General features: G+C 54.3%; 8 protein-coding genes across 8 annotated transcripts; 4 read left to right on the top strand and 4 right to left on the bottom strand.

The window, feature by feature from the left end:
* Window positions 1-14: 14 nt before the first annotated feature.
* Window positions 15-1,296, bottom strand: AA0111_g9263 (putative 26S protease subunit; the record flags this gene model as incomplete). The annotated part of the gene is made up of 3 exons (XM_028655802.1): window positions 15-135; window positions 184-1,027; window positions 1,080-1,296. The coding sequence occupies 3 exons, from the start codon at window positions 1,294-1,296 to the stop codon at window positions 15-17; spliced, it is 1,182 nt and encodes a 393-aa protein (XP_028503029.1).
* A 359-nt stretch (window positions 1,297-1,655) lies between these two features.
* On the top strand, window positions 1,656-3,712 carry AA0111_g9264 (Peptidyl-prolyl cis-trans isomerase; the record flags this gene model as incomplete). The annotated part of the gene is made up of 3 exons (XM_028655803.1): window positions 1,656-1,764; window positions 1,818-3,487; window positions 3,575-3,712. The coding sequence occupies 3 exons, from the start codon at window positions 1,656-1,658 to the stop codon at window positions 3,710-3,712; spliced, it is 1,917 nt and encodes a 638-aa protein (XP_028503092.1).
* Window positions 3,713-4,347: 635 nt separating this feature from the next.
* On the bottom strand, window positions 4,348-7,398 carry AA0111_g9265 (Serine/threonine-protein kinase atg1; the record flags this gene model as incomplete). The annotated part of the gene is made up of 3 exons (XM_028655804.1): window positions 4,348-4,490; window positions 4,541-7,178; window positions 7,237-7,398. The coding sequence occupies 3 exons, from the start codon at window positions 7,396-7,398 to the stop codon at window positions 4,348-4,350; spliced, it is 2,943 nt and encodes a 980-aa protein (XP_028503091.1).
* Window positions 7,399-8,166: 768 nt separating this feature from the next.
* AA0111_g9266 (hypothetical protein) lies at window positions 8,167-11,023 on the bottom strand (the record flags this gene model as incomplete). Its single annotated transcript, XM_028655805.1, has 2 exons — window positions 8,167-10,349; window positions 10,399-11,023. The coding sequence occupies 2 exons, from the start codon at window positions 11,021-11,023 to the stop codon at window positions 8,167-8,169; spliced, it is 2,808 nt and encodes a 935-aa protein (XP_028503026.1).
* Window positions 11,024-11,441: 418 nt separating this feature from the next.
* AA0111_g9267 (hypothetical protein) lies at window positions 11,442-13,244 on the top strand (the record flags this gene model as incomplete). The annotated part of the gene is made up of 1 exon (XM_028655806.1): window positions 11,442-13,244. One exon carries the CDS (start codon window positions 11,442-11,444, stop codon window positions 13,242-13,244), a length of 1,803 nt encoding a protein of 600 aa, XP_028503093.1.
* Window positions 13,245-14,988: 1,744 nt separating this feature from the next.
* On the top strand, window positions 14,989-17,761 carry AA0111_g9268 (hypothetical protein; the record flags this gene model as incomplete). The annotated part of the gene is made up of 2 exons (XM_028655807.1): window positions 14,989-17,169; window positions 17,219-17,761. The coding sequence occupies 2 exons, from the start codon at window positions 14,989-14,991 to the stop codon at window positions 17,759-17,761; spliced, it is 2,724 nt and encodes a 907-aa protein (XP_028503087.1).
* Window positions 17,762-18,650: 889 nt separating this feature from the next.
* AA0111_g9269 (hypothetical protein) lies at window positions 18,651-19,495 on the top strand (the record flags this gene model as incomplete). The annotated part of the gene is made up of 3 exons (XM_028655808.1): window positions 18,651-18,884; window positions 19,041-19,150; window positions 19,207-19,495. 3 exons carry the CDS (start codon window positions 18,651-18,653, stop codon window positions 19,493-19,495), a joined length of 633 nt encoding a protein of 210 aa, XP_028503086.1.
* A 1,646-nt stretch (window positions 19,496-21,141) lies between these two features.
* Window positions 21,142-23,623, bottom strand: AA0111_g9270 (Condensin complex subunit 2; the record flags this gene model as incomplete). The annotated part of the gene is made up of 3 exons (XM_028655810.1): window positions 21,142-21,405; window positions 21,456-23,246; window positions 23,297-23,623. 3 exons carry the CDS (start codon window positions 23,621-23,623, stop codon window positions 21,142-21,144), a joined length of 2,382 nt encoding a protein of 793 aa, XP_028503114.1.
* Window positions 23,624-23,668: the final 45 nt, after the last annotated feature.

The raw sequence follows: 23,668 nt of genomic DNA on the forward strand, positions 1-23,668 counted from the left end.
TCTAGGCTATGGTTCTACAGCTTCTGGTAGTCTAGCTTGCCCTCGAGCTTCTTTGACTCGGCCATCTTCCGCACTGCCTTGTTGAAATCGTCCTGATTGATCGAGTCTCGGTAGTCCTTGATGGCAAAGAGACCACTGTGGTAGGTTAGCCATACTGTAGTCACACGGGAAGAGGATACTTACGCTTCTGTGACAACGTTGCGTAAATCGGCGCCGTTCATGCCATCGCTCATCTTGACAATGCTCTCAAAGTCAATCTCTCCGTCCGTCACTACGCTGCCAGAGTGAATTTTGAGAATCTCCAGACGTCCTACTTCGTTGGGCAGGGGGATTTCGAGCTTGCGGTCCAGACGACCAGCGCGCAGAAGAGCAGGGTCGAGCGTGTCTGGTCGGTTTGTTGCCATGATGATCTTGGTCTGTCCTAGGTAGTCGAAACCATCCAGCTGATTTAGCAGCTCCATGAGAGTTCGCTGAATCTCACGATCTGCTGAAGTTCCCTCGGAAAAGCGTCGTCCACCAATCGCGTCGATCTCGTCCATGAAGATGATGCAGGGCTCGTGCTCCTTTGCGTAACCAAACATCTCGCGGATCAGACGCGCCGACTCTCCAATGTATTTGTCGACAATGGCCGAGCTGACAACCTTGAGGAAGTTTGTCTCGAGACTGCTCGCCACGGCACGTGCCAATAGTGTCTTGCCAGTGCCTGGCGGTCCGTAGAGCAGCACTCCCTTTGGCGGCTTGATGCCTACTCGCAGGAACAGCTCTGGGTTCTTCAACGGCAGCTCAATCACCTCACGTAGCTCTCTAATCTGCTCATTGAGACCACCGATACCGCCAAAGCTAACCTGACCCGGGTCTTCGAGCGACATGTTGTAGACGAGCGGATCGACTTCGCGGGGGAGCATGCGCATTATGGTAAGGGTCGTCATATCCAGAGCCACGCGAGTGCCTTGCTTGAGCTTGGCCTTGTCGACCTTTGACCGGCATCCGACGACGTAACGGGGCCCTGACGATGCCTTGACAATGACTGCGGGGAGGTTAGTGTGGCGTCTCTCTCGGTGATGTAAATGCCCACGTACATCGCTCCTCGTCTAGCTGCTTCAGAACCTCTCCTATTATCTGGCCGACGCTCTGCAGCGCCTTGATGTTGTCTTCTGATACGTCAAAGTCGTGCTGGAGGCCCTTGATGTCCAGTCGCAGCGCCTTGAGCTTGGCCTCCCATTCTCTCGACTCGAGTAGCTTGGACTTGTAAGCTTCGAGGGCGTGTTCCCGCTCTTGGTCGCCGCTTCCGCTCATGGTGAGGTTGTGCGGTGGATGTGAGTGTGATTGTGAATGTAGTTGTAATGGTGCAGCAGGTGCGGGAGGCGGTAATGGCAAGGCAGCCGGGTTTGGTGCGGGATCAAGGTGGAGGTGTAAAGCTATGTGCAGTCAGTGATGGCGAGTTCCAGCCTTGGTCCGGGTGAAAGGTGGGAGGGCGAAGTGTCGGTAGTGATGGCGATGGTATGGGTGCTATCGCTGGTGTTGTTGCGGAATGCGGGAGACGGTCCGAGAAAGTGAGAGAGCGCGGCGCGTCGTTGGAAGCTCCGACCCTGCATCATCGAGCCTGTCTGTGACAACCGGTCCGTCCACGACAAACACACTGCACCTTTTTCATGATGCAAGCCAACGGACCCCCGTCGCCGAGCAAGGCAAAGCGCTCGCGTGCCGAAATGGAGGCTGACGGCGCCGTCTCTGCAAGAGAAGCTGCGGCCCAAGTTCAAGACGGTATTGCCATTCCGCACCTCTCACGCGCGCCAACTTTCTCACACCCACTCTAGACGATACTTCCTCCGACGACGATGACTTCGGTCCGGCTCTCCCCTCTTCGGCGCCCAAGAGGAAAAAGCGCAAGCTGCCGTACGAAAAGCTCTATGTCGCTGCCCTGCCCAGCGCAACCCGGTATTCCAAATCACTCATGCATCGCGAGCAACTGTGCTTTACCACTTTGACACCCCACACCGACTTCCTCATAACGAGCTCCGTCGACGGCGTGGTCAAGTTTTGGAAGAAGGACTTTGGCGGTATAGAGTTTGTCAAGGAGTTTAGGGCGCACAATGGCGAGATCAAGTCTGTCAACGTGAGCGCCGACGGCCGTAGCTTTGCCACTGCAGGCGCCGACAAGACGATCAAAATCTTCGACGTCGTCACCTTCGATCTCCTGGCCATGCTGACTGTCGAGTATACCCCTCGCGCGGTTTGCTGGCTGCATGGCCGAGGCGCAAGCTTTCCTCAACTCGCCGTCAGCTCCGAAGAGAATGGTTGGATCCGCATATACGATGGCAGGGGGGAGAATCCGGAGCCTCTGCAAACGCTCAAGAGTGTGCACAGGGCGTCGGTCAGCATAATGGCATACAACAATGAATTCGACTGTGTCGTAAGCGTCGATCAAGGGGGTATGATCGAGTACTGGAGACCCAATGGAAATTATGAAAAGCCAGACAACGTATGGTCGCTGAAGAGCTCCACCAACTTGTTCGAGTTCAAAAAGTCAAAATGTGTGCCCTCGTCGCTTACCATATCCCCCTCTGGGAAGCAGTTTGCCACCTTTTCCTTCCCTGATCGAAAGATCCGCGTCTTCGATTTTGCAACGGGCAAACTCTATCGGACGTACGATGAATCAGTTGAGACCATCACGAGCATGCAACAGGCCGGCACCGCTGTCCAACACCTAGAGGACATGGAGTTTGGTCGACGGATAGCCATCGAGAGAGAGCTTGACCAGCCTACTACAAGAGGTCGCATGAATGTCATATTTGACGAGACAAGTAATTTCATCCTATATGGCAGCATGTACGGAGTCAAAGTCATCAATACGCTGACCAACAAGCTCGTGAAGCTGTACGGCCAAGAAGAATCCATCCGACCGCTATGGCTGTGTCTCTATCAAGGTCAACCAGAGAAAAAGGGTGTCGTCACGGTCGAAATGGCAGCTAGCGAGAACCCACTGCTTCAAGAAGCCGAGGCGAGAGACGCCATGCTGGTCTCTACAGGTTCTGGCAAGGTCCGCTTCTACATGTACACCAACGATGCCAGCGCTACCAAGTCGACCCGTGACGTACAGAACGAAAAACCTCGTGCCGCTGGCGCCAATAAACAAAAGAATGATAAAACACTCGCAGCAACGGGTACGACGGCAACACTTCACACTACCTATGGCGACATCACCATTCGCCTTTTCCCCGACGCCGCGCCCAAGGCCGTGGAGAATTTCGTCACCCACGGGCGCAATAACTACTACAACAACGTCATCTTCCACCGCGTAATCCGCAAATTCATGATACAAACAGGTGACCCACTTGGCGACGGCACAGGCGGAGAGAGTATCTGGGGCAAGGAATTTGCAGACGAGTTCTCCAACTTGAAACATGACAAACCCTATACGGTGAGCATGGCGAATGCTGGGCCAAATTCGAATGGAAGTCAATTCTTCATTACAACTGAAAAGACTGTAAGTTTCCATCTCCCCACCTCTTTCTCTTTCTCACCATCAACCACCCAATGATGAGGCGACAAGCTGACTGTGATTTATGTATAGCCCTGGCTCGACAACAAACACACCATCTTTGGGAGGGCGATTGCGGGTATGGACGTTATTCACAAGATCGAGAACACCAAGGTGTACAAGGAGAAGCCGGAGGAGGATATCAAAATTATCAGCATCTCCATCTCTTGAAATCGCGGGTGATGGGACTATGCATATGATGGCCGAGCACGAGAAGCAGTTGCTGTATCGCTTTCAAAATGGGGGGATTATACAGACCCACCCACTGGTTAGCTTTGATACCTAATTGCACTTGAAGGAATGCAAGTGTAATAGAACTGAATCAAATGATCAACTTGCAAGCATTACGCCTACCATGAAGTTGACAGATTTGATACATTAATCCATATTTATTCTTCTCCTATCGATAACACTGCTTAGGGTTCGATACGTGTTCGTTTGCCTTATGGGCCGGTCTAAGATGAACACAACAACTGCTCCTCAGGACGACTCAAGACATCATTCTGTGACACGATGAAACGCCGCCAAAGCCGTTCGCCTGAATCCAGACCCGCTATATAATTCAAACAACGCCCGACAGTGAAATAGAACTGCACATCATCGCTACCCAAGTTCCTGGTATCATACGCGAATGCATGCGAGTACGCCGAAGCCCTCCATGAGGCGCCATTATCCCCAACCAGGCAGAAAGAAAGCTAAATCAAACCTATAAAAGCAAACCAGAGTGGCGGGCAGACCATCCTGTTCCTAGACGCCAGTAAATGTAAAGTTATTTGCGAACATGTAGCATTCTGTGCTCTGCGCAACTACTTTGCGACACCCTGAGAAGGCGAGCTGCGACCGACGGAGTGTGGTGCAGGCGCACTGGTGATGGAGGTTCGCTTTTGAGCCCTGAGTACATCAAGCTTTTTCTTCAGCGCTCGTTGGCGGCTTCTCATCTGCTCGAGAACTGTAGCAGTTAGTTGTGTATCCCTTGGAAGACATTGTAGCGGCACTTACGCTTCTGGATCGAGCGTCGATCTTCACCATCGAGACCATTGATTTCCTCAGCATCTGCCTTGTCGTTGGGCGAATCTTCTTCTTCTTCCAAGACAGCTTGAAGCATTGTGATGGCAGTCCAGTAATTAATATCACAGTCGGCCAGATTGTGTCCAGTAAGCTCATCAATGGCTGCCTGGCGGCTCATTTCTAGGGATCGATCGTATAGCAGTTTTTCGGCCGTGACGCCAGTTGTAAGCAGAATATTCTCGGCAGAACCAACCGCAGTCGTAGAACCAGATGCCGCTGACTGATTTTGAGGATGACTGGGATGGTCTGCTGGTAACTGCTGCTGTGCCTGCTTGAGCTTGCGTGCAACTATCTCAGATTTGACGCAGCACTCGTTGAATCGGTCGCGCATCCAAGAGACTACTTGGCCAAGTTTTGCATTAGTTCGGCTTGCACCGTCAGGACCGCTGTTACGTCGAGTTCGGTTCCAGTAACTACCGGTCAAGTCCATGGCCTTGTTCAGCATTGCCAACGTTTTCACAAAAAGTACCAACGCTTCCTCAGAGATGATAAGAACAGTATCGGGCGTCAGATCATCGTCATCGTCATCCTCGTCGTCAATTACATCGCTACTAGGCTTGCGAGCAACGCCAGTGGAGCCGATACCTAGAGCCGGGTCGCTTGGTGCAACTGGGACGAGCTGGCTGTACTTGACTTCTGCGAAGCCGTAAACAACGTGGCTGAGCTGCGCCAGATCTTCAATTCTTTTAACCGTACTAGTGTCTTCGTCCTTGCCCACCACTTTGCCTCCATCGCCGACCAACAACATGCTGCTTTGCGCAGTTGGATACGCAGGAAATGCAGAATAGCCCTGTGGGGGAGATACGCCCTTCATGACGGGTGGTGACAGACCAAGCCCTCGAATGTTGACCATGTTCATAGCCTTGGACAAGGCAGAAGTAGCGGTTTCGAAACTTGGACGATATTGTCTCCGACTATATGAAGCCGTGCGTTGGTGCGTAATGGTTGGCTTTTGTTGGATCTGGATGGCCTTAGAAGGGACTGCGCCAGTGGTCGATGTTGGGGACCCTTGGGTTGTCGAACGTCGCTTCATTGGAACTTCTCGGTGAACCAGACGATCTCGTTGTGTTTGTGGGCTATTGGCAATCTCGTCTCCGAGTGCGTCGATTTCCACACGGCGCTTCTCTACAAATACAAAGCCCTCGTCAAGCGCGTTGTCTTGTGCAGCTCGTTCTGCCGCTTCTTTCAGTACATTGGCTTCCGCTCTCTGTGGGATCCGCTCGCGGTCAAAGTGCTCCTTGAGGCCGGTAGGTGTCGATGCTTGCTCATCGCGAGAATATTTGCGCCTATGGCCGATGGTAGTGGGTGCGGCGGTCTGATCCTGCAGTGTAGCGGGACGTCCTGGTGCGGTTGCCGCGTTGGTAAGAATGGGTCGGCGGTGTTCGCGAGTCGACGTGCGTTCGTCGCTAGGATCGGCCGGGGCATTGTTGGTCCTTCGTGCAGAAAGGTGTTGCGGTGGAGTGCTAGAGAAGTTACCGGAAACGGGTCTAGAGCTGGGCCGTGAAGGCGGCGTTGTGCCAGGGGCTATCGTCCTGTCTCTGGGCAATGGCGAGTATGGATTATCAGCAGCCCTTGGATCCATTTCAACGGGCGCTTTCTGTAATCGCCTAGGTGGCTCGATTGGTGGTTCTAGTATAGAGGTTTGCATACGTTCAGAAGCCTGCATGGAGCCAGGAAGGTCTTCGTCCACCATGTCTGGAATTTCATCACGGATGACCGGGTCTGAGAAGAAATGTTCATAAGACATGCGCTCAGTTGGCTTACGCTTCAGGAGTGCGCGAATGAGAGTCTTCATGGCCCTGCTGCTGACGAGACCTTCTGGGAATCGGACCTGATCCTTGCGCTCTTCGATTTTGCGTAGCAATTCTACGTGGTTGTTGGCCCTAAATGGTGGCCGAGCACACATCATCTCGAAGAGAACGGTTCCCACGGACCACAGATCAGCCTTTGCATCGTACTTTTCATATCGCAGAATCTCTGGTGCCATGTAGAGGGGAGAGCCGCAGAGGGTTTCGGCCAGTGAGGTAGTCGGCAGAATCCTAGCGAAGCCGAAATCAGCAATCTTGAGCATGGGCAACGAGGCAATGCCAGTGGCGGGTATCAAGGAGTTTGCGCTGGCGGCCAGAGGCATGCGTTCCAGAGTTCCACTCTGAGAGTAGAATATGGACGATGGATTGAGAAGCAGATTCTGGGGCTTCAGATCACGATGGATGTAGTTCTTGGATCGCAGAAACTCGAGGGCGCTGGCCATCTGCTTGGCAAAGTGGCGTACGACGACCTCGTGGAGGCCGCCCACGGCTGGGTTGGGGTACTTTTCTATCATGCGCTGGGTTTGCGGGTGGTTCACGAGATCGGAGCGCTTCTTGATGAAGGCTGACAGGTCGCCGAGTTCACAAAACTCCATGATAATGTGCATGCGCGATGGCGTCTCGTGGCAGTCGATGAGCGACACGATGTGTGGGTGGTGCAGACTGCGCAAGATGGTGATTTCCGAGACGAGGTTGTCTTTGAGCTTCTTGTTCAGCTTGTTCATGTTGACCGACTTGATGGCGACCGACTGCCGTTTCTCCTGTACAAGGACGCAGTTAGCACTCGATGCATGCTTGAGAGTGAGGGCAGCAACGTACAATGTGGATGCCACGATAGACTTCGGCGAAGCTGCCTTTGCCAATGTGATGCAAGCGCTTGAACTTGCCAATAATCTGCTCCGAGCCCGTGGCAGCGGGTGACGACGTCGACGGCGATGCACCCGACCGCCGTGGGGCGTGCGGGTTTGGGGGTGAGGCCATGGTAGGCGGCGCTGGCTGAGCAGCCGGGGCCCGGATGAGGCTGCTGGTGTCTATGCAGCCAGTCGTCAGCTACCAGCGAAGATGTGGGTATAGCGTGGCCGTGAGGGCGTTGGACATGGGCTATCGTCGTGGTCGGGCTATCGATAGCGCGGAGGGATGGTCGTGGTGGTGAACGCGACGGTGGCGGCAACGAGTATGCGGGCGCGATGGACAGATGAGCGAGGAATACGTGAGATTGGATACAAGAAATCAGAGCGGCGGAGAAGGTTAAGAGATTAGGAGAGCGAAAGCATGCAGCAGGATAGCAGGTAGTGGTCAGTAGGCAGTAGTCTGAGGCGCGCGGGACGTCTATGGCCGCACGTGCCGATAACGCGTGCTCGCCGCTAGCTTGGAACCTCAGAACCTACCTTACCACTATCCTACTGCAACTAGGACAACGTCGACCAAACTCTGTTCAATCTCCTTCCAATGGCCTCCTGGACACGCTCATTGGGTTCGACGAATTTGCTTGTCATGGTCCGTGGCTGCCATGGACAAGTTGCAGAGCGTAGAGTATGGGGCATATCGCTGACCCATAGCCCCTCATTTGGCCGCCGACGTGACCTCCACCAGCACTACTTCGTCTCGCCCAACTCTGACGTAATTGTCTCGAGGCTGTAGATGCAAGTCATGCTCCCCTGCGCAAATGGCCATGTGCATGGTGTTTTAGTATGTACCAGGCTATCTACTGCGTACCTGCATCCCGCCTGATGCGGCTGAGTCCGTTGCCTACAGCCTGACACCCCTCACAAGAGCCCATAGTATGACTGGCACTATCACATTGTCGTTTCCGCCTGTGAGCACCGCCTCGTTGAGGCTCGCCCCCGCTGCACATAGACCTGCCTTGCCGACCATTAGCAGTGCGTCTTGTACCCACTCGCTCGTTGTCTTCTGCCCTGCCTGGCCACTGTCCCACCCAACGTCAAGCCAGACTCTACTCACAACGAGCCCTATCGACACTGCAAATGCAAATGCCAGGGAGCCCTCGAGTGACTTGCCGCCGGCCCATGGCCACTTCCGCCGTCCGTAGCGACGGCCGATGAGAGATGCCGCCGCGTCGCCCATGCCAACACAAACCACCCCTGCCACCATACTCACATCCCTATCCTTGACATCCCACCCTTGCCATGGCTCATCGCCAGCCCGTTCTATACCTGCGAGCGATAGCCAAAGCGGTATTGCGCAGCCTATGAGAAGAAAGATGTGTGATACTACTACTGGACCCCGGAGATCACGACCGTCTACGTACGGCGTGAGGAACCTAGCAATGGGTTTCGACAGTGGTGGCAGTTGCGAGGCACGAATCAGATCCAGAAGGAGAAATATCGCAAGCACCAACGCAAGGGCTAGTGCGACGAAACAAGGATCGATGAAGATGGTCGGAAGAAGCATCGCGACCATGGTGCCATGGAACACCTTTCTGCGCGTATCGACTTCTACAACCGCGGAAAGTGAGAAGACTGCAACAAGACCGGCAATGATAGTTCCGGCACAGTACAAGCACAGCAAGAGACGTGTGTTTGCTTCGCCTACCACTAAGAAACGCACATACTCCGCAGGTGATAGATGTTGTGCAGATTCGAGCATGTCGTCAGAATCCAGTCTCGTCGGTAGTGGGACCCACCAGTCCAAATTCCACTGGAACACCTCCCATCGCACGCGTGGTACATTGCCGAAGAGGTAGCTGATGGCCCATCCAAACGGTTCGTTGTGGTGGAGAGCATGTTCGCCGATAGTATACCGAATTGGTCCAAGTATTAGCGCGACTACAATCGCATAGAAGTATCCTGCGTACAACCACTTCCTCATGGTGGCTTCGGTCGGTGTGAGCGACAGGTAAGACTGCACAATTGATCTCGATCGTTTTCGACTCGAGTACTGATGCTTTGATGTATGGTCTTCAGCGACGAGAACTGGAAGGGTGTTCCTTCGCCTGCGTCCGCTACTATGGTTGGCTCTTTCGCCACCATTCGATTGCTGAAAGCCCGTATTTGTCGCTTCAACCGCGGATCGTGGCTCATCGCCGTCCATGCGAAGTCTGCTGTGTTTCGCAGAATCTAGAATGTTGACTTTCAGACTCTTAGTCTTGTGGAGAGCATTTTCAAATGTAGGATCTTCTTCGTCCGCATCACTATCACTCGCATTTCTCACCGAACCACTCCCGCCGCGCCTGGAACCCAGGCTGTGGTTCAGGACCTGCAAGAAATTCTGTCGAGCTCGGATGACTTGGCCAGCACGCCGAAGCCTCCATCGCGGAATGCGTGCAAGTGCAACACCCCACTTCAAGATCCTGCCGCAAAGCAAGAAAACACCCAGCCCGCCTAGCCACAGCAAGACAGTGAGTATGGTTGCTTGAGGAGTTTCCGAGAATAAGAGGAGGTTGATCAGCCCAATGGAAAGCAAATGCAACTCGGCTGGCAAAAGGCTCGTCGTGGTGAGATAGTACAAGGGCGGTAGTAGCGCCTGATGCAAAGGGAATAACATCACCAGAAGTTCTGGGTCTACACCTTGGTTAGGCGGGGGTAACTTGAGCTTGTATGGTGTCTGTGCAAACAGCCGAGAGGGTATATCGGTGTTCTCTGAAACGATCAGGGGCATGATGGATATCAGCCAGTGCAGAGGAGAGTAGCCCAAGGTAGCGCTTCTGAAAGGAAAAAGCCTGGCTGGTAGAGCGGCTAGTCCAAGCAACATGTTGGGTAGAAGGGGCTTTGACGATGAGGCAAACAGGGAGATCGCAATCAGGACGGGCAATATTGGGGGGTAGAGGATAGTGGCCGGATCGAAGGCAGCTGGTAGATGTATTTGACGGCCAAGCCGGAGTTGAGAGTGATTTCTCCATGAGTAGTACAGAAGCCGAAGCGGATATAGCCCCAAAACGCCAGCCATGACAGAACAGTGTGTCAACAGCTCTACTAGACACAGGTTAGCATACTTTGGCGCAGGCAAGGGATGCGGACTGACCTCTATGCCATGCCAGCAGTTTGGTCCAGCAGTCACAACCACGGACAGCCAGGACGGCAATGCCCGCAAGCAATGCAGTCTCGGTCGTTCTCCTGACCAGCTCGTTGCGCCGCCGCTGGAGGTATCTCTGCCTGGCTGCCCTCGCTTCGTCGCTATGGTATACGTCTCCCTTGCGTCTCGTCTTGTTGTTGCGAGCAAAGTAGCCCTCGGAGAGCTTCCTCCCCTCGTCGTCAATCTGTGTGGGGGTAAGGAGGGGGCTCGCCCACGCCTCTGTGCCCAATGCCTGGGAATCACGGAGGCCCTTGTGCGGTCGCAAGGGAGGAGCAGGCAGTGCCTTGACAAGGCTGCAGCCCTCGTCGTCGGCCTCGGTGCCGCTTTCACTTGGTGATTGTGACGGCGTTTTCCTCATGGTCTTGTCTAGGTGCCGAGGCGGGGTTTGCGATTGCGATTGCGAATGCAGAGAAACGTCGTGCGCCGGATCTGGCGACCGTCTCCGTAGCTGATCTCTATGATGCAAGTAAGGGTGGGGCGAACGGCGGAATTGGTCGAGTTGTTCGATGTCGTCGAGCGCAGGCGCAAACGCATCCAAGGGCGAATCTGGAGGTGCCGTCTCTTGCGCCGTCATGACTTTGGCTCTGTTGTTTGTGCCTGCACGACTACGGGGAAGTCGCGCGACACAATGGTCAAGAATTTATCTTGGATGCACGCACATTCAAGTCATACAAGGCGACAGTGGCCGAGGGTTGGCAGCGGTGTTTGCGCCGTGTCTGTTAGCAAGCCGCTCTGCCAATTGTACATGCGATGCGATGCGATGCAATGCAAAAATCACTGCGAGAAGACAAATTGGCGTGTCGAGCGGCGCCGAATGCAGCGCATGTCGTGTCGAGTTGGCGATCCTCACATGTGAACACGGTACAGTCGGAAGACGCGAACCCATGCATGACGGAGGTCTTGCTTGGCGTTAGGGTCCGCAAAAAGTTTCTAGCCAAGACAATTCCTACTACACAGATCTCTTCCGCGCAGGTCAAACGGCAACCACAACCATGTCGTCGTCTTTCTTCACCACGCCGGCCTCGCAACGGAAACGGAAGCGCGGCGAAGTCGCAGCCGGCGCCCCCAAACGTCGCAACACGGACGCGCATGCTCGTCGCTCCCAGCGAGAAGAGTCCATCAGTGGCAGCGACGAATCCGACGGCGACGGCGCACCCACCTTCGACGACGACGAAGACGACGCAGACGGCGGCTCTACCACTTCTGAAGATGAGAACGAGACTGCGGCGGAAAAGCGTCTCAGGTTGGCAGAGCGCTACCTCGAGAACATTCGCAACGAAGTCGAGGAGGAAGTGGGCTTCGACGCCGAGCAGATTGACAAGGACCTCATCGCTGAGCGACTAAAAGAAGACGTCGCAGAGGGAAAGGGCAAGATCTACCGGTCAATTGCTACCGAGCTTGACTTTGAGCATGCATCGCATGCCACCGGCTACTCGGGGCTGCAAAAAGCCACAACAGGATGTGCCGTCAAGCTACCGTATGCCTGGACCATCAGCAAGGATCTTGTCGTCGAGAAGTGGGAAATCGCTGACCCAAAGTCTTACGCGCCTGACCCCAGCCGACCGTACAACTTGACGCCGCGCACCACACCAAAGAGGCTCCTCTGGCGGAAGGGAAACAAGAGCAAAAAAGGCGACCGCGCCTTCCTGGGCCACACAGGCGAGATCGTGTCTATAGCCGTCTCCGACTCGGGAAAGTACCTGGCTACTGGCGACAAGCATGCTCGCCTGATCATCTGGGACGCCGACACTCTTACACCCCGTCACCTCTTTACTCGCCATCGAGACGCCGTCCTCTCTCTGTCCTTCCGAAGGGGTACCGAACAACTCTTCTCTGGCGGTGCAGACCGAGCTGTCATTGTATGGAGCGCGCCGGAATCAGCATATATTGAGACGCTTGTCGGACATCAGGACGCTGTCATTGGTGTAGCAGGCGGGCTGGAGCTCAATCAGGAGACTTGTGTCAGTGTAGGCGCAAGAGATCGCACCGCTCGCTTGTGGAGAGTCGTCGAGGAAAACCAGCTCGTGTTCCATGGAGGCGGTACGGCTAGACAAAAGGGCCTGGACAAGTTGCGCAAAGGTCGATTCGGAAAAAATGTTGATGGAGACGATAAACAGGATGAACAGGCCAACGGTGGAACGTCCGACAACGACGATGACCCGCCCATCGCATATGCTGAGGGCTCCATCGACTGCGTGGGTCTTCTCGACGCCGGCTTGTTCGTTACAGCATCTGACAATGGTGCACTGTCGCTATGGTCTGTCAACCGGAAAAAGCCTCTCTTCACATACCCACTCACTCACGGCCGTGATCCACCGCTCTCGCCCGAGCAAATGTCCGCCAACGACGACGCCGCAACATCAGTAAAGCCCGGTCCCAGGCTTCCACGATACGTGACTGCGCTTGCTACTGTTCCTTTTGCTGATCTCATCCTTACAGCAAGCTGGGACGGCTGGATACGCGCGTGGAAGATTACAGCGGACAAGAAAAGCATCGAGCCAGTGGGCAAAGTAGGGCGCGTGCCGACGGTGGAAGACGAGTCTATGGTCAATGGCGACGCCAAGGACGGTGCTATCCTTATACGAGGTATCGTCAACGGCCTTGCGGTACAAGAGAGGGGAGATAGAGGCAAGGATGGGCTGTGCATCGTAGCCGCCGTAGGCAAAGAGCCCAGGCTGGCTCGATGGATGTCTGTGAAGGTCAAAAACGGCATTTATGTCTTCGAGGTGCCTAGAAAAGGCTTGACCAATGGTACGGCAGACGAAGACGAGGAAGATGAAGAGGAGGAAGCATAGGCGAAAAGCATCTTGCATTGTCAGGCGTTTTTGGATGCATACTAGATACCAATTCGATCACGCATTTGGTGCCGAACCTTGCTGTCGGCCTCTCATCCGAGATGGTTTCCTCCCGCCCAGCTCACATGTGGTTTATATGCGCGTAGTGCCTTCTGGAATTGTGTCTGTATCTCTTGTTAGGCGCCTTGTTCCCATGACCCTGTCGTTGCGTTTGAATAGCGCGTGGCTCGAAAATACAAAGGAGATGGGTAAGATGACCACAGATACACACATGAGCCTACTGCTTGTTCGACATCAACTGCGAATGTCCATGCAATGATACGTTATCGTCAGAGGCAGAGGTATTATGCGTATACCTCCCGGAACACGCTAAGGTCTTTTGGTGTTGGAATCGAGAGCGAATTCAGTCCTGGAAGTATACATAGTGTTTTGTGATACAGGTTTTGCGAAAAAGTAATAGTGTGTGGCTTCAGGGCAAGGGGGATATTAAACTGCTGTAAAGACAATGTTATTCCTTTGGTTTGCAGTACCACAGACACAGCGACTGGAGAGTCAGGCCCGGCATTCCAGGCTTCTAGGCGATCTGTCTACCTGTCCACGACCCATATCGCGTGTTGTAGGCGAAAAAGGTTTACGTTCTTTCCTCGAACGACGTGGGTCCAGTATGCAGCTAAGATAGGCGAACGGCACGCACCGGCCGATGTCGAGAACCCGCTCCATACGTTGGCTTTGTTCGTTGTTCCAGTTCTGTGTTGGAACGATGGATGGGCGTATACTGGACGTGGTTCATACAGCACGCTGTCTTAGTACGTGAGCGCTCTGAAACACGTTAGAGGCAGCTTGTTCCACAGACATGCTCTGTCGACGGTGACGTTGTTGTCGAATAAGCAAACAGTCGTCGCTCCTCATGACTACACGTGTCAGACACCCGACTATGCCCTCGTTGGGCTGCATGAGCCGCATCGTTTGGGCTGCTAAGCGGTCAGTGAGGCCGCTGAGTTGGAACCACGTAGCCGGCTAGACAAAGGTAGCATGACTCCCAGCGATGGCAGTACTGCTGCAGGATGATGAGGTGAATTTAATAGCAATGGCAACGGGCACTGTAGATGGAGTATAGTAGAGCGGCTTCCACATCACATCGCAGACATCGCATCGCTGTCGTCATCATCAAGCATATCTACTATTGCTTCAGCCAGACTATGTCCGAGCCAGCACAATCGTTTTCTGCGCACTATTGTCTGGACTGGAGGGTTGGGCGCCGGCCTTGAAACACGAATTCCTACTATATCGATTTGACGTTAGAGACAAGACCGAAGCACGACACGACACAGCCGCCTAGTTAGAACCAAACCGTTTCGGCAGCCAGGGTTGACGCTTTTTCTGCTCTCCTGCCCTCCCCCAAGACGTCGCCCGACTGTCCCGCCTGACCACAGTCTGCCGTGGATTTTGAGATTGTTGTTGTTTACCCATACGCCACTGGTTATAGCGTACCGTTTTTGTGCTTAGGCAACCTTGGACCGCAACCCATCTCCTGCCCTGCCCCGCGTTCTCCTAACATCTTCTCGCGCCCGCACCTGTGCTCCACCTCCAATCCTCCCTTCGCCCACACCGCACCGCACCTTGCTCGCGCACCTCGGAACCCTGGACTCGGCCATTCTCTAGCAGAAGGAGGCTCGAGTGCGGTTCCGTCAGCACCACCAGACTCATGCCGTTAGTCATAGCCCATCTCCCCCAACGTCGCGCCATGCCCCATGCTGCGTCGTCGCGGCGCTCCGCTGTAAAGTCGCGCGCAACACACAGCACCGCGCCGTCGAGCGTGTCCATTTCTCCTCCCCAGCGCCGCTATCATGTCAAGGGCGACACTAACGTGGCCATCAGACTCCGGAAGGGAATCACAGTCAATAACCACACGGGCGCCTTCGAAGACGACGACGACTTTACCGACGAGGACTCGGCCGGCATCCAGGTAGTCTCCGCCAGCGAGGACGAATACACCACCTCGGAGGCGACCGACGAGGAAGACGACGAAGAAGACGAAGAGGGCGAGGAAGACGACGACGACGACGAGGAAGACGAAGACGACGACGAGGAAGGCTCGTGGGACTATATAGACGAAATCAACCCCTCCGACTCGGCCTCGCGTCCACAAGTTGTCAGCAAGCACCACTCGGCGCCGCGGCACGCTGTCTCGCATCACGCTGTTGCACGCCACGTTATCCCCCCACCTGCTATAGCCCCTCCACGTGGACCACGCACAAAGGCCTCGCACCGAGATCGAGCCTCTTCGCGTCACGCAGCGCCCGTCCCAGATCCTCCCTCGCGCCACGAGAGCCAAAGTCGTAGCCGCAGCCGCAGCAAACTGGAGCGCACACGCAGGTCGAGGCGGCCAAGGCCCCAATCCGTCCATCAGGACGCTCTCGAGGTCGAGGACGACGACTACCCATACGGAGCCCCGCCCCACCCTGGCCATCCTCCCGGCCATCCCAGTGCTGGCTGGGGCCACATACCCCAACATGCTCCCAACGGCTATGCGCCCAGCTTGATGTCAGATCCACGCTACCCCTACGGCGGCTTCCCGGGCGGCGCACAATCGCCCCCGGGTCAGCTGGTGCCCTTCGGTCAAGAGGCACACTCGGCCTATGCTCAGAACCCCTTTGCCCCTAACGGCCAGAATCCTTTTACTCAAGGTCCTCCTTCGGCTGGCGATCCACGCGGCGGTTACTTTCCCGATTACCAGGACCCGCGCCATCAAGACCCACGCCACCAAGATCCGCGTCAATCACGTAGGGGTCATCGTAAGTCCATGCCGGCGGCGCCCCAAGCAGACATGATGCCTTATTCACCAATGGGCTACTACCCACCATACGGCGCTTCGCCCTATGGTGGCATGCCACCGCACATGTATCCGTACGGACATCCAGAGCATCACTCTCCACCTCCACAACACCCGCCTTCGCACCCACCCTCGCATCCACCCTCGAAGCGTCCTACACCGAAGCCCCAGCCTCCGCCTGAAGAAGAACATCATGTCCCCGCTGCACCAGCTCCGCCTCCGCCCCCACCTCAGCCTCAGCCAGCCCAAACCCCTGCTGACCAGATGCAACTGCAGACGTTGCAGCAGCTTATGCAACAACAGCAGTTGCAACAGCAACCCATGCAACAGCAACTCATGCAGCAGCCCATGCAACAGCAGCTCATGCAACAAATGCACCCTATGGCTATGATGGCTCAACCTCCCCCTCCGCCTCCCGCTCCCGCGCAACCTGATCCAAAGGAGGAGGGCATGCTCTCCAAGCTCGAGAAACTCTTATTGGGCAAGGAGGAAGAGGAGAGAAAGGCGGCCGAGAAAGCAAGAAGAGACGCTGAATTAGCCAAGTTCGATCGCCTCGAAAATCTGCTCATTGCCCAACAAGAGGCTAAAATCGAGAAAGAAAAGGCTAAGAAGGAGGCTGCCGAGAAGGCTGCTCAAGAAGCTGCCGAGGCAAAGAAGAGGGGTGATGAAGACAAGCTCGCCAAGCTCGAAAGCCTCATCCTTGCTCAGAAAGACGAACAACTCAAGCGTGAGGCGGCTGCAGACGCGGCTCGAGCAGCCGACAAGGCAGCTGCAGATGCGGAGGCAACCAAGATTGCAGAAGAAAAGAAAGCCGCTGCCGAAAAAGCCAAGCTGATGCTCGAAGCAGCGCAAAAGGCACGTGAAGAAGCTGAGAAGAAAGCTGCCGCAGAAGCCGAGGAGACCAAGAAGGCCCATGAGAAGGCTTTGGCAGAAGCCAAGGCTGCCGCGGACGACCTGGAAAAAGGAAAGAAGGCCGCTGAAGAAGAGGCCGCCAAGTTGAAACCATCCGACGCTCCAAAGGCCCCAATCAAGTTCAAGGATGCTGTTGGTCGCAAGTTCAGCTTCCCGTGGGCTCTGTGTAAAACATGGAAGGTAAGTTGTCTGGGTAACAGGTCTCAATTTGAAGCTAACATTTGGTCAGGGCATGGAAGAACTCATCAAGCAAGCTTTTCTGCATGTCGATGTGATTGGCCCTCACGTTCATGAAGGCCACTACGACCTCGTCGGACCGGACGGCGAGATCATCCTCCCCCAGGTTTGGGAAACCATGATTCAACCAGACTGGGCCATTACTATGCATATGTGGCCAATGCCTGAGCCCCCGCCACCACCGCCGGAACCGCCCAAGGAAGCGTTTCCTCCACCACCGCCCCCTCCACCGGATGCGCAAGCGTTCCTGTCCAGCCACCTTCCATTGAAAGGAAAGGGCAAGAGGGACAAGAGCCAGAAGCGCCAATCCCTTCCTCAGGCACATATCGTACAAGTGCCACCCCCTCCTCCAGGTGTCATGCCCGGTCCTCCACCCCCACCACCGCCTCCTGGACAACCTGCTGGTGGTTCCCCCCCTCCTGCAGTTGTCGTTATGTCCAGTGGCAGTGGCAGCTCCGGAAGTTCTCGCAAGAAGCCTGCGCCATCACCTTTCTTCAGATGGGCTGCTGGCACCCAAGTCAGGAAGAAGAAATAAGCGTAGTCGCAGAGAAACCGGAAGAGATCGACTGGATCCTCTGAGGCTGCTGCGGAGTTGAGCGTCAGTGATGCTAGTAGACTCCTTCACGTTTTTCAACAGTCATGCCCCGTCCCCGCTCCAGCGCTCTTCGGTTGGCCGCTTAAGCGCCGTCTCGATGCTTCTTTGTTTTTCGCGAGATATACCAGGTACTGTTGGGGAGTCGCGATACGCGCCTTGATCTTCTGTCATTTGTCACTTTTCTATTCGAGGCTTTTTGTTTTCGATTACAAGGAAAAGTTCAGATACCATGGTCGTTTTAGCGTCGTACGTTTCGTATTGCGTGTCGCTTTGGCCTCTGGACTACCCCTTCTGGTTTGGCGTCGGCGTTGCGCTTGATTTTGATTGAAGTATATGGCTGCGATGGTCAGTGAACGCACGGACTATCGACTTATGAGACAATCGTGTGGTTGGATCGATGAGAGTTGATGATAATACGAGTAACGAATCTGGACAATGAAAGGAATGTTTGTTGAAGCCATCTTGTATGTTGATTAAGAAATATGATACATATCCTAAAATGCCGATCAGCTTCCACCCGTTGCCCAGACATGCATTAGGATCTGGACAGGGGGTTGATGTCGCTAACTTTCCTTATCCACCTACGTCATAATCTTTGCGCTCTATCCAAGGAACAACACGATGACCGTTAACTTCGAGTCGCCACTCCTGCAGTAGCTCAGAAACCGGATTTCGGCTTTCACTTACTACGAAACTACTGTCGATATCTCATCGAACATTGACATGTTTTACTTCTTATAACGTCGAAAAGTGTTTCAATACAGTCCACGCACGAGCTTTGTATCTTTCATCAGGACACTCACTACCCTTCGTATTCGAGTGGCCCAATATGTGGAAACCAAGCCCTTTTCTTGGCATGCTCGTCGCCCTCATCATGACCGTGTTGGCCGCAGCTGCTGACGAAGCAACGACATCATACACGAGTGACAGCTCTTTTCAGGACGACTTGATGAACGTCACTAATGAGTATCGTGTGCAACACAATGCATCAAAGCTTGAGTGGAACACGACGCTATCAGACTACGCTCAGGACTTGGCAGACGGTTGCAAATTTGAGCATAGCGTACGTTACACCACTTGATCCTAGGCCAGCACGCGCTGCTGAAACCCGGAATCGATGTCTCGCTTCCAAAGCGACAATACCCACAGATGGGGGGAGTATCACCGGCTCGGGAACTACAATGACATGTCGACTGCGCTAATGCTAGAGACCGTGTAGGGCGGACCATACGGTGAGAATCTCGGTTCAGGATATGGCAGCGCAGAGCTTACCGTCACGGCATGGGGAAATGAGAGCACGAAGTATGATTTCAAGGCAGGGGAATTCAGGTTTGTTCAACTCTCTGTTTACGCGATGTATATACGTGCTTACTGACTTTACCAAGCGAGGAAACTGGCCACTTTACTCAACTTGTGTGGAAATCGACAACCTCAATGGGGTGCGGCCGCAAAGAATGTAATGGTGGTACCAGTGGCGGTGAGGGCGATGCTCCGGGGTGGTTTGTCGTCTGTGAGTACTGGCCTCGGGGAAATGTGGTTGGACAGTTTAAGGAGAATGTGCAGTCTACACGGCAACAGGATGCAGAGTCAAAAGCCCCAAGCACAGCGATCGGGAAAGTACTGTATGTGTGGGTCGGACTCGTCACTGGATGGATGGTCGCTGTATGGTTGTGAAGACGTAGCGAAAGATGATGTATCGTTTCTTTATATGCAACACCATACTAGCGGATACGTGAAGACGGGACGATTGGTGCCGGGCCAATAACAACAACCAAAAGGCAACTTTGACAGTAAATTGTTCACAACATGACGGGCCATCACTTCATTGAATCGCTGCAGCCGCCCTATTCCTCCATTCATGTACTGCGCCGCGAAGTCCTTTGTCATATCGACCCCAGATGCATCTTGCTGCCAACATGCCGTCCCGAGAGTACCATGCATGATGTTGTGACCTACATGTAGTCTACCGTTAGGCATAAACCTATCTTCATCACGTATTTGTAGATGATTCTATGTTTGCTCGAAATCTGATCGAAGACCCACAAGTCATCTATATATGCTGATACAACCAGTACACAAGATGGACACTGTCTCGAGGGTGTTTGCTTCACACTTTCCTACTCTAAGACAACACTCTACTTCCCCAAAGATGGCTCGCATTGTCGGCTCTACAACAACAACTCTGAATCCGATCGATCGTCGTACCTGCTTGAGATCTCATACTGCAGCCAGGTCCAGTCGAAGACTTCGAAATCAACAAGATACGCAAAAGACCACAGACTCTACTACGGACAATGTCTCAATGGCCCAAAGTCCTCCTAGACGCAACATCCAGCGAATGATCGAAGTTCGCATTTCCCGGAAGATCGCCGTCCTTCCCGACCGACCGTTGGAGGAGCAGCTGATGGTTCCACCTGCACCCATGTACCAGCAACTGGTTGATCTTCATAGATACCGGCTAGGGTCAGCGAGATTCAGACTGTCGCGGCAAATCAGAGATGGAGAATGCTGGCGTGTGCTTCTCAACGACACTGAAGTTGTGGGCCCCCACGGTTGTTGGGTAGCTAGAGCAACAACGAGCTGGCGATATCCTTTTGGAAGTGCCTCGACCATGTACCGGGTACACAACATCAATCGCAAGAACCTGAACCAGCATTTAGGGGGGAACCTGCTCTACACGCATGCTGCCATGAATGTTATGGGATTTAGATACGCGTTGAGGTTCACCACCATCGTCGGAGATGTGCCCCAACAGTTTGAAGTGTCACATCTCTGCGGACACTCTCACTGCTATCGACCGTCCCATTTGGTGCTTGACTCCCATCGAGTGAACCTGTTGAGATCACGATGCCGTGGCTGCGGCAAGGATAAGAGGGGGATTGATTACAACCATTGTGTTCATGCCGACCTACCAGGATCGAGTGGACGACACTGCTTTGGACACGAACAATGTCCCGAATACTGCCCAGAGCGCTTGAAACAAAGGACTTCCGCGGCTAAACAAAGAAATGGCTAGAGGACTGTTGGAAGTCATGGGTGCACTCAGTTTGGGGCTCTGGTATCACGACTGCTTACCGGAATTACTGCTTCGAACCTGGAAGACGAATACAGATTGCCAGAGCCCACAAAGCTTGCGGTGGGGGATAGAAACGTTTGGAGGTAGAAAGGAATCGTCTGGTGAAGTGGAAAAAAACAAGCGTTTCAAACGCTTGCAGCCCATGAAGCAAGATATCATTGGTTCTAATAATGCATAAATTAGAGCCGTGTTTCAGTCAGCTACAAGTCGAGCTGTGAGAATGAGTGACCCAGATAGTAGGACCTCATGCCCCACCAACATCCAGCTCCGCCGTGAAGTCTTTCCGTATGGTAAGGTTCTCGTACTTCTCTTGATTCTCAATAACCAAACCTTGTTCGTTGGCTAGATGCAGCAAGCAGATGAAGCAATAGCTCGTTGAGATATCGGCCATGGTTTGTTTCGGATACACAGCCTGTAAGCTGTTGACGACGTCGGTAAAAGTCAATGAACCATCGACAGCTTTGTTTGCTGGATCGTCGGCGACATTGGGTTGAGGAGGCCCAGAGATCTAACATTGGTCAGCTTAGATGCTATGTGAGAGTTGGTTCCATAACTTACGCCTTCGAATCCTATACCTTTCCATAGCTCGTCCTTTAATCTTTTCACGTCCACCTTCTTTGCGACTCTTGCGTACTGCACATATTCGGGCCGGAATCGACGGCTTTGTGTTACTAGCTGCGCACCAAACGCGTCAGTCTGCGAGCTAGGTAACATGCCGTCTATTGGTAGTGTAGCTTCGGGTGCGTCAGGCGGCGGCGAAAAGTGGTCGCGAGCGTCTGCGAAAACGTCCTCATCGTCGATAGGCCCACCAGGCATTGGCAAACCATCATCTTGGAAGAAGTCGGCATCGTAGTTGCCCTGTATGTCGTCACCCTCGCCTTCTTGACCTTGATCAGCCCAGTATGCTTCGTCGACGCGTGCTGGGTCTCCAGATTGTGCTTGTGCACGGCGTCCGCCCTTTCGGGAGTCCATACGTGCTTTGGGTTTCAAGAAAAGACGCAACAGCTGTTTCGAGTTGAAATGCTTGTCGTCTGGGAGAAGATTACGCGACTTGGACTTCCATTGCGCTTTTGGTAGAGATATAGTCGAATTGGATGTTGCAGGCGTGTAGAGCATGTCAGCTAGTGTCTGAGCCATGGGTGCGGCGAAGTCAATCTCAAAGGGCTCCCTCTCTTTCCGTTTTGTTGCTGGTGTTGCCTTTGCAGAATGCTTGACTCGTGAGATACGCCAATGCTCAGGGCCTGCCCAGCTCTTCTTAAGAGCTTGATCGAAGTAGGTCAGAATGTTCTCCTGTTCTTGATCACGACCGTGCATCATAGAGACGCCATATTGAGCACCAGTGCCGAGTGCACCGTCGGCGCTATCTGGCTCGTCATCCCCTTCAAGGCCCATAGTGTGAACGCGAGCCTGTGGATGTTGAATTACTTGACGAGCCCAGACCTCTCCGCCTTCGCCAAAGCCCGTTTCCGGAGGTAGGTCGAATCCGCCCATGTTCACGTCGTCGTCATCGTCGAAGCCCATAGGGTTATCGTCATCCAAAAAGAGGCCTGACCGGTTGCCCGCCTCGTCTTCTTCATCTTTGGCAGCGTCTTGGTTGGCAGAGTCATCGGGAGCCTTGAGAAAGGGAAGATCCATGGAACCATTCACATCACCAAGGTCGAACGTCTTCATCGAGGGACACACGTCTTGCCGGTCGAGCTGGGATAGATCGGGAAAGTACCTAGCAGCCAAGCCAGATATATCAACATCGATAGCATCGGGCGTCTGGGACTGGTCTTGGTGCATATGGGCGTCTTCGGGCACTGGGGTAGCACGTGTGTCGTCGGCAGTCGCATCGTTTGCGTCGTCGCTGCTGTCAAAGACGATCCTGCCTCTTCCGTCTATGGCCAGGTGATTCAGAAGGAGACCTTTTGCTCCACCCTCGTCAAAGTCGGCGGAGGCTTTCTTGAAGAGCGGATCTACTGAAAACTCGAGCTCCATCTTCTTGTTCTGTAGTTGTGCAAAGGAAGACGCGAGGGTAGCTTCGGCCGACCGGGCAGCCCTCTTCTTGCGCTTCTTCTGGCCACCCTCTCCATCCTCACCATCCTCGCCTTCGCCGTCATCGTCGTCGTCGCCTCCATCAGCGTCATGGCCGTCTCTCCGCTTCTTGCTGGCATTTTCTGCAAGTCCGCTGAGCAGCTTGCCCGTGTCGGTGGCCACGCTGTCGACTCTGCTGGTATAGATCTTGACGCAGCCGTCAAGTGTGCAGCTCGCCTTCTGGAAGTTGACGCCGTCGCCTTCCTTGAGCAGAGACATTTCGTGAAAGTAATCGATGAGAGCGAAGTTCCACGAGTTGTTTGCGTTTATTTTCTGCCCGTCACGTCAGCCTCGACCTAGTGGGTGCAGCTGTGTATGCCTACGTTGTCCGTGGCCATCTTCATCCATTCCTCGAAGTTGGCCAGCAAGGGCATGACGCCGCGGTTTCCCGGCGTGACGGCGTTGCCAGTGATGTCTGGCATGTCGTCCTGGTCTTGCGAGGGCGTTTGGGGGCTGTCATGGTCGGCGCCATGCAACGTGCGTCGTCTTCCAGGCGTGGCAGTGGCCGTCGAGGCGCGCATCGAGTTGCGCTGGGCTTCTTGCTGTGCATGGCGGCGGATAGCCTTTTCCTGTCGGTCGTCGTTGAGCGGCACCTTGATGGGTGTCTTCTGCGGCGAGGCGGCCGTGTTGTACTTGGTCGTGCGCGCCATGGTGGGTTGGGTCGTGGTGCTTGTGATGGCCCTGGCCGCCGGAGC

Source organism: Alternaria arborescens (genome assembly GCF_004154835.1).
Source record: "Alternaria arborescens strain FERA 675 chromosome Unknown contig_26, whole genome shotgun sequence".
Taxonomy (NCBI): Eukaryota; Fungi; Ascomycota; class Dothideomycetes; order Pleosporales; family Pleosporaceae; genus Alternaria; species Alternaria arborescens.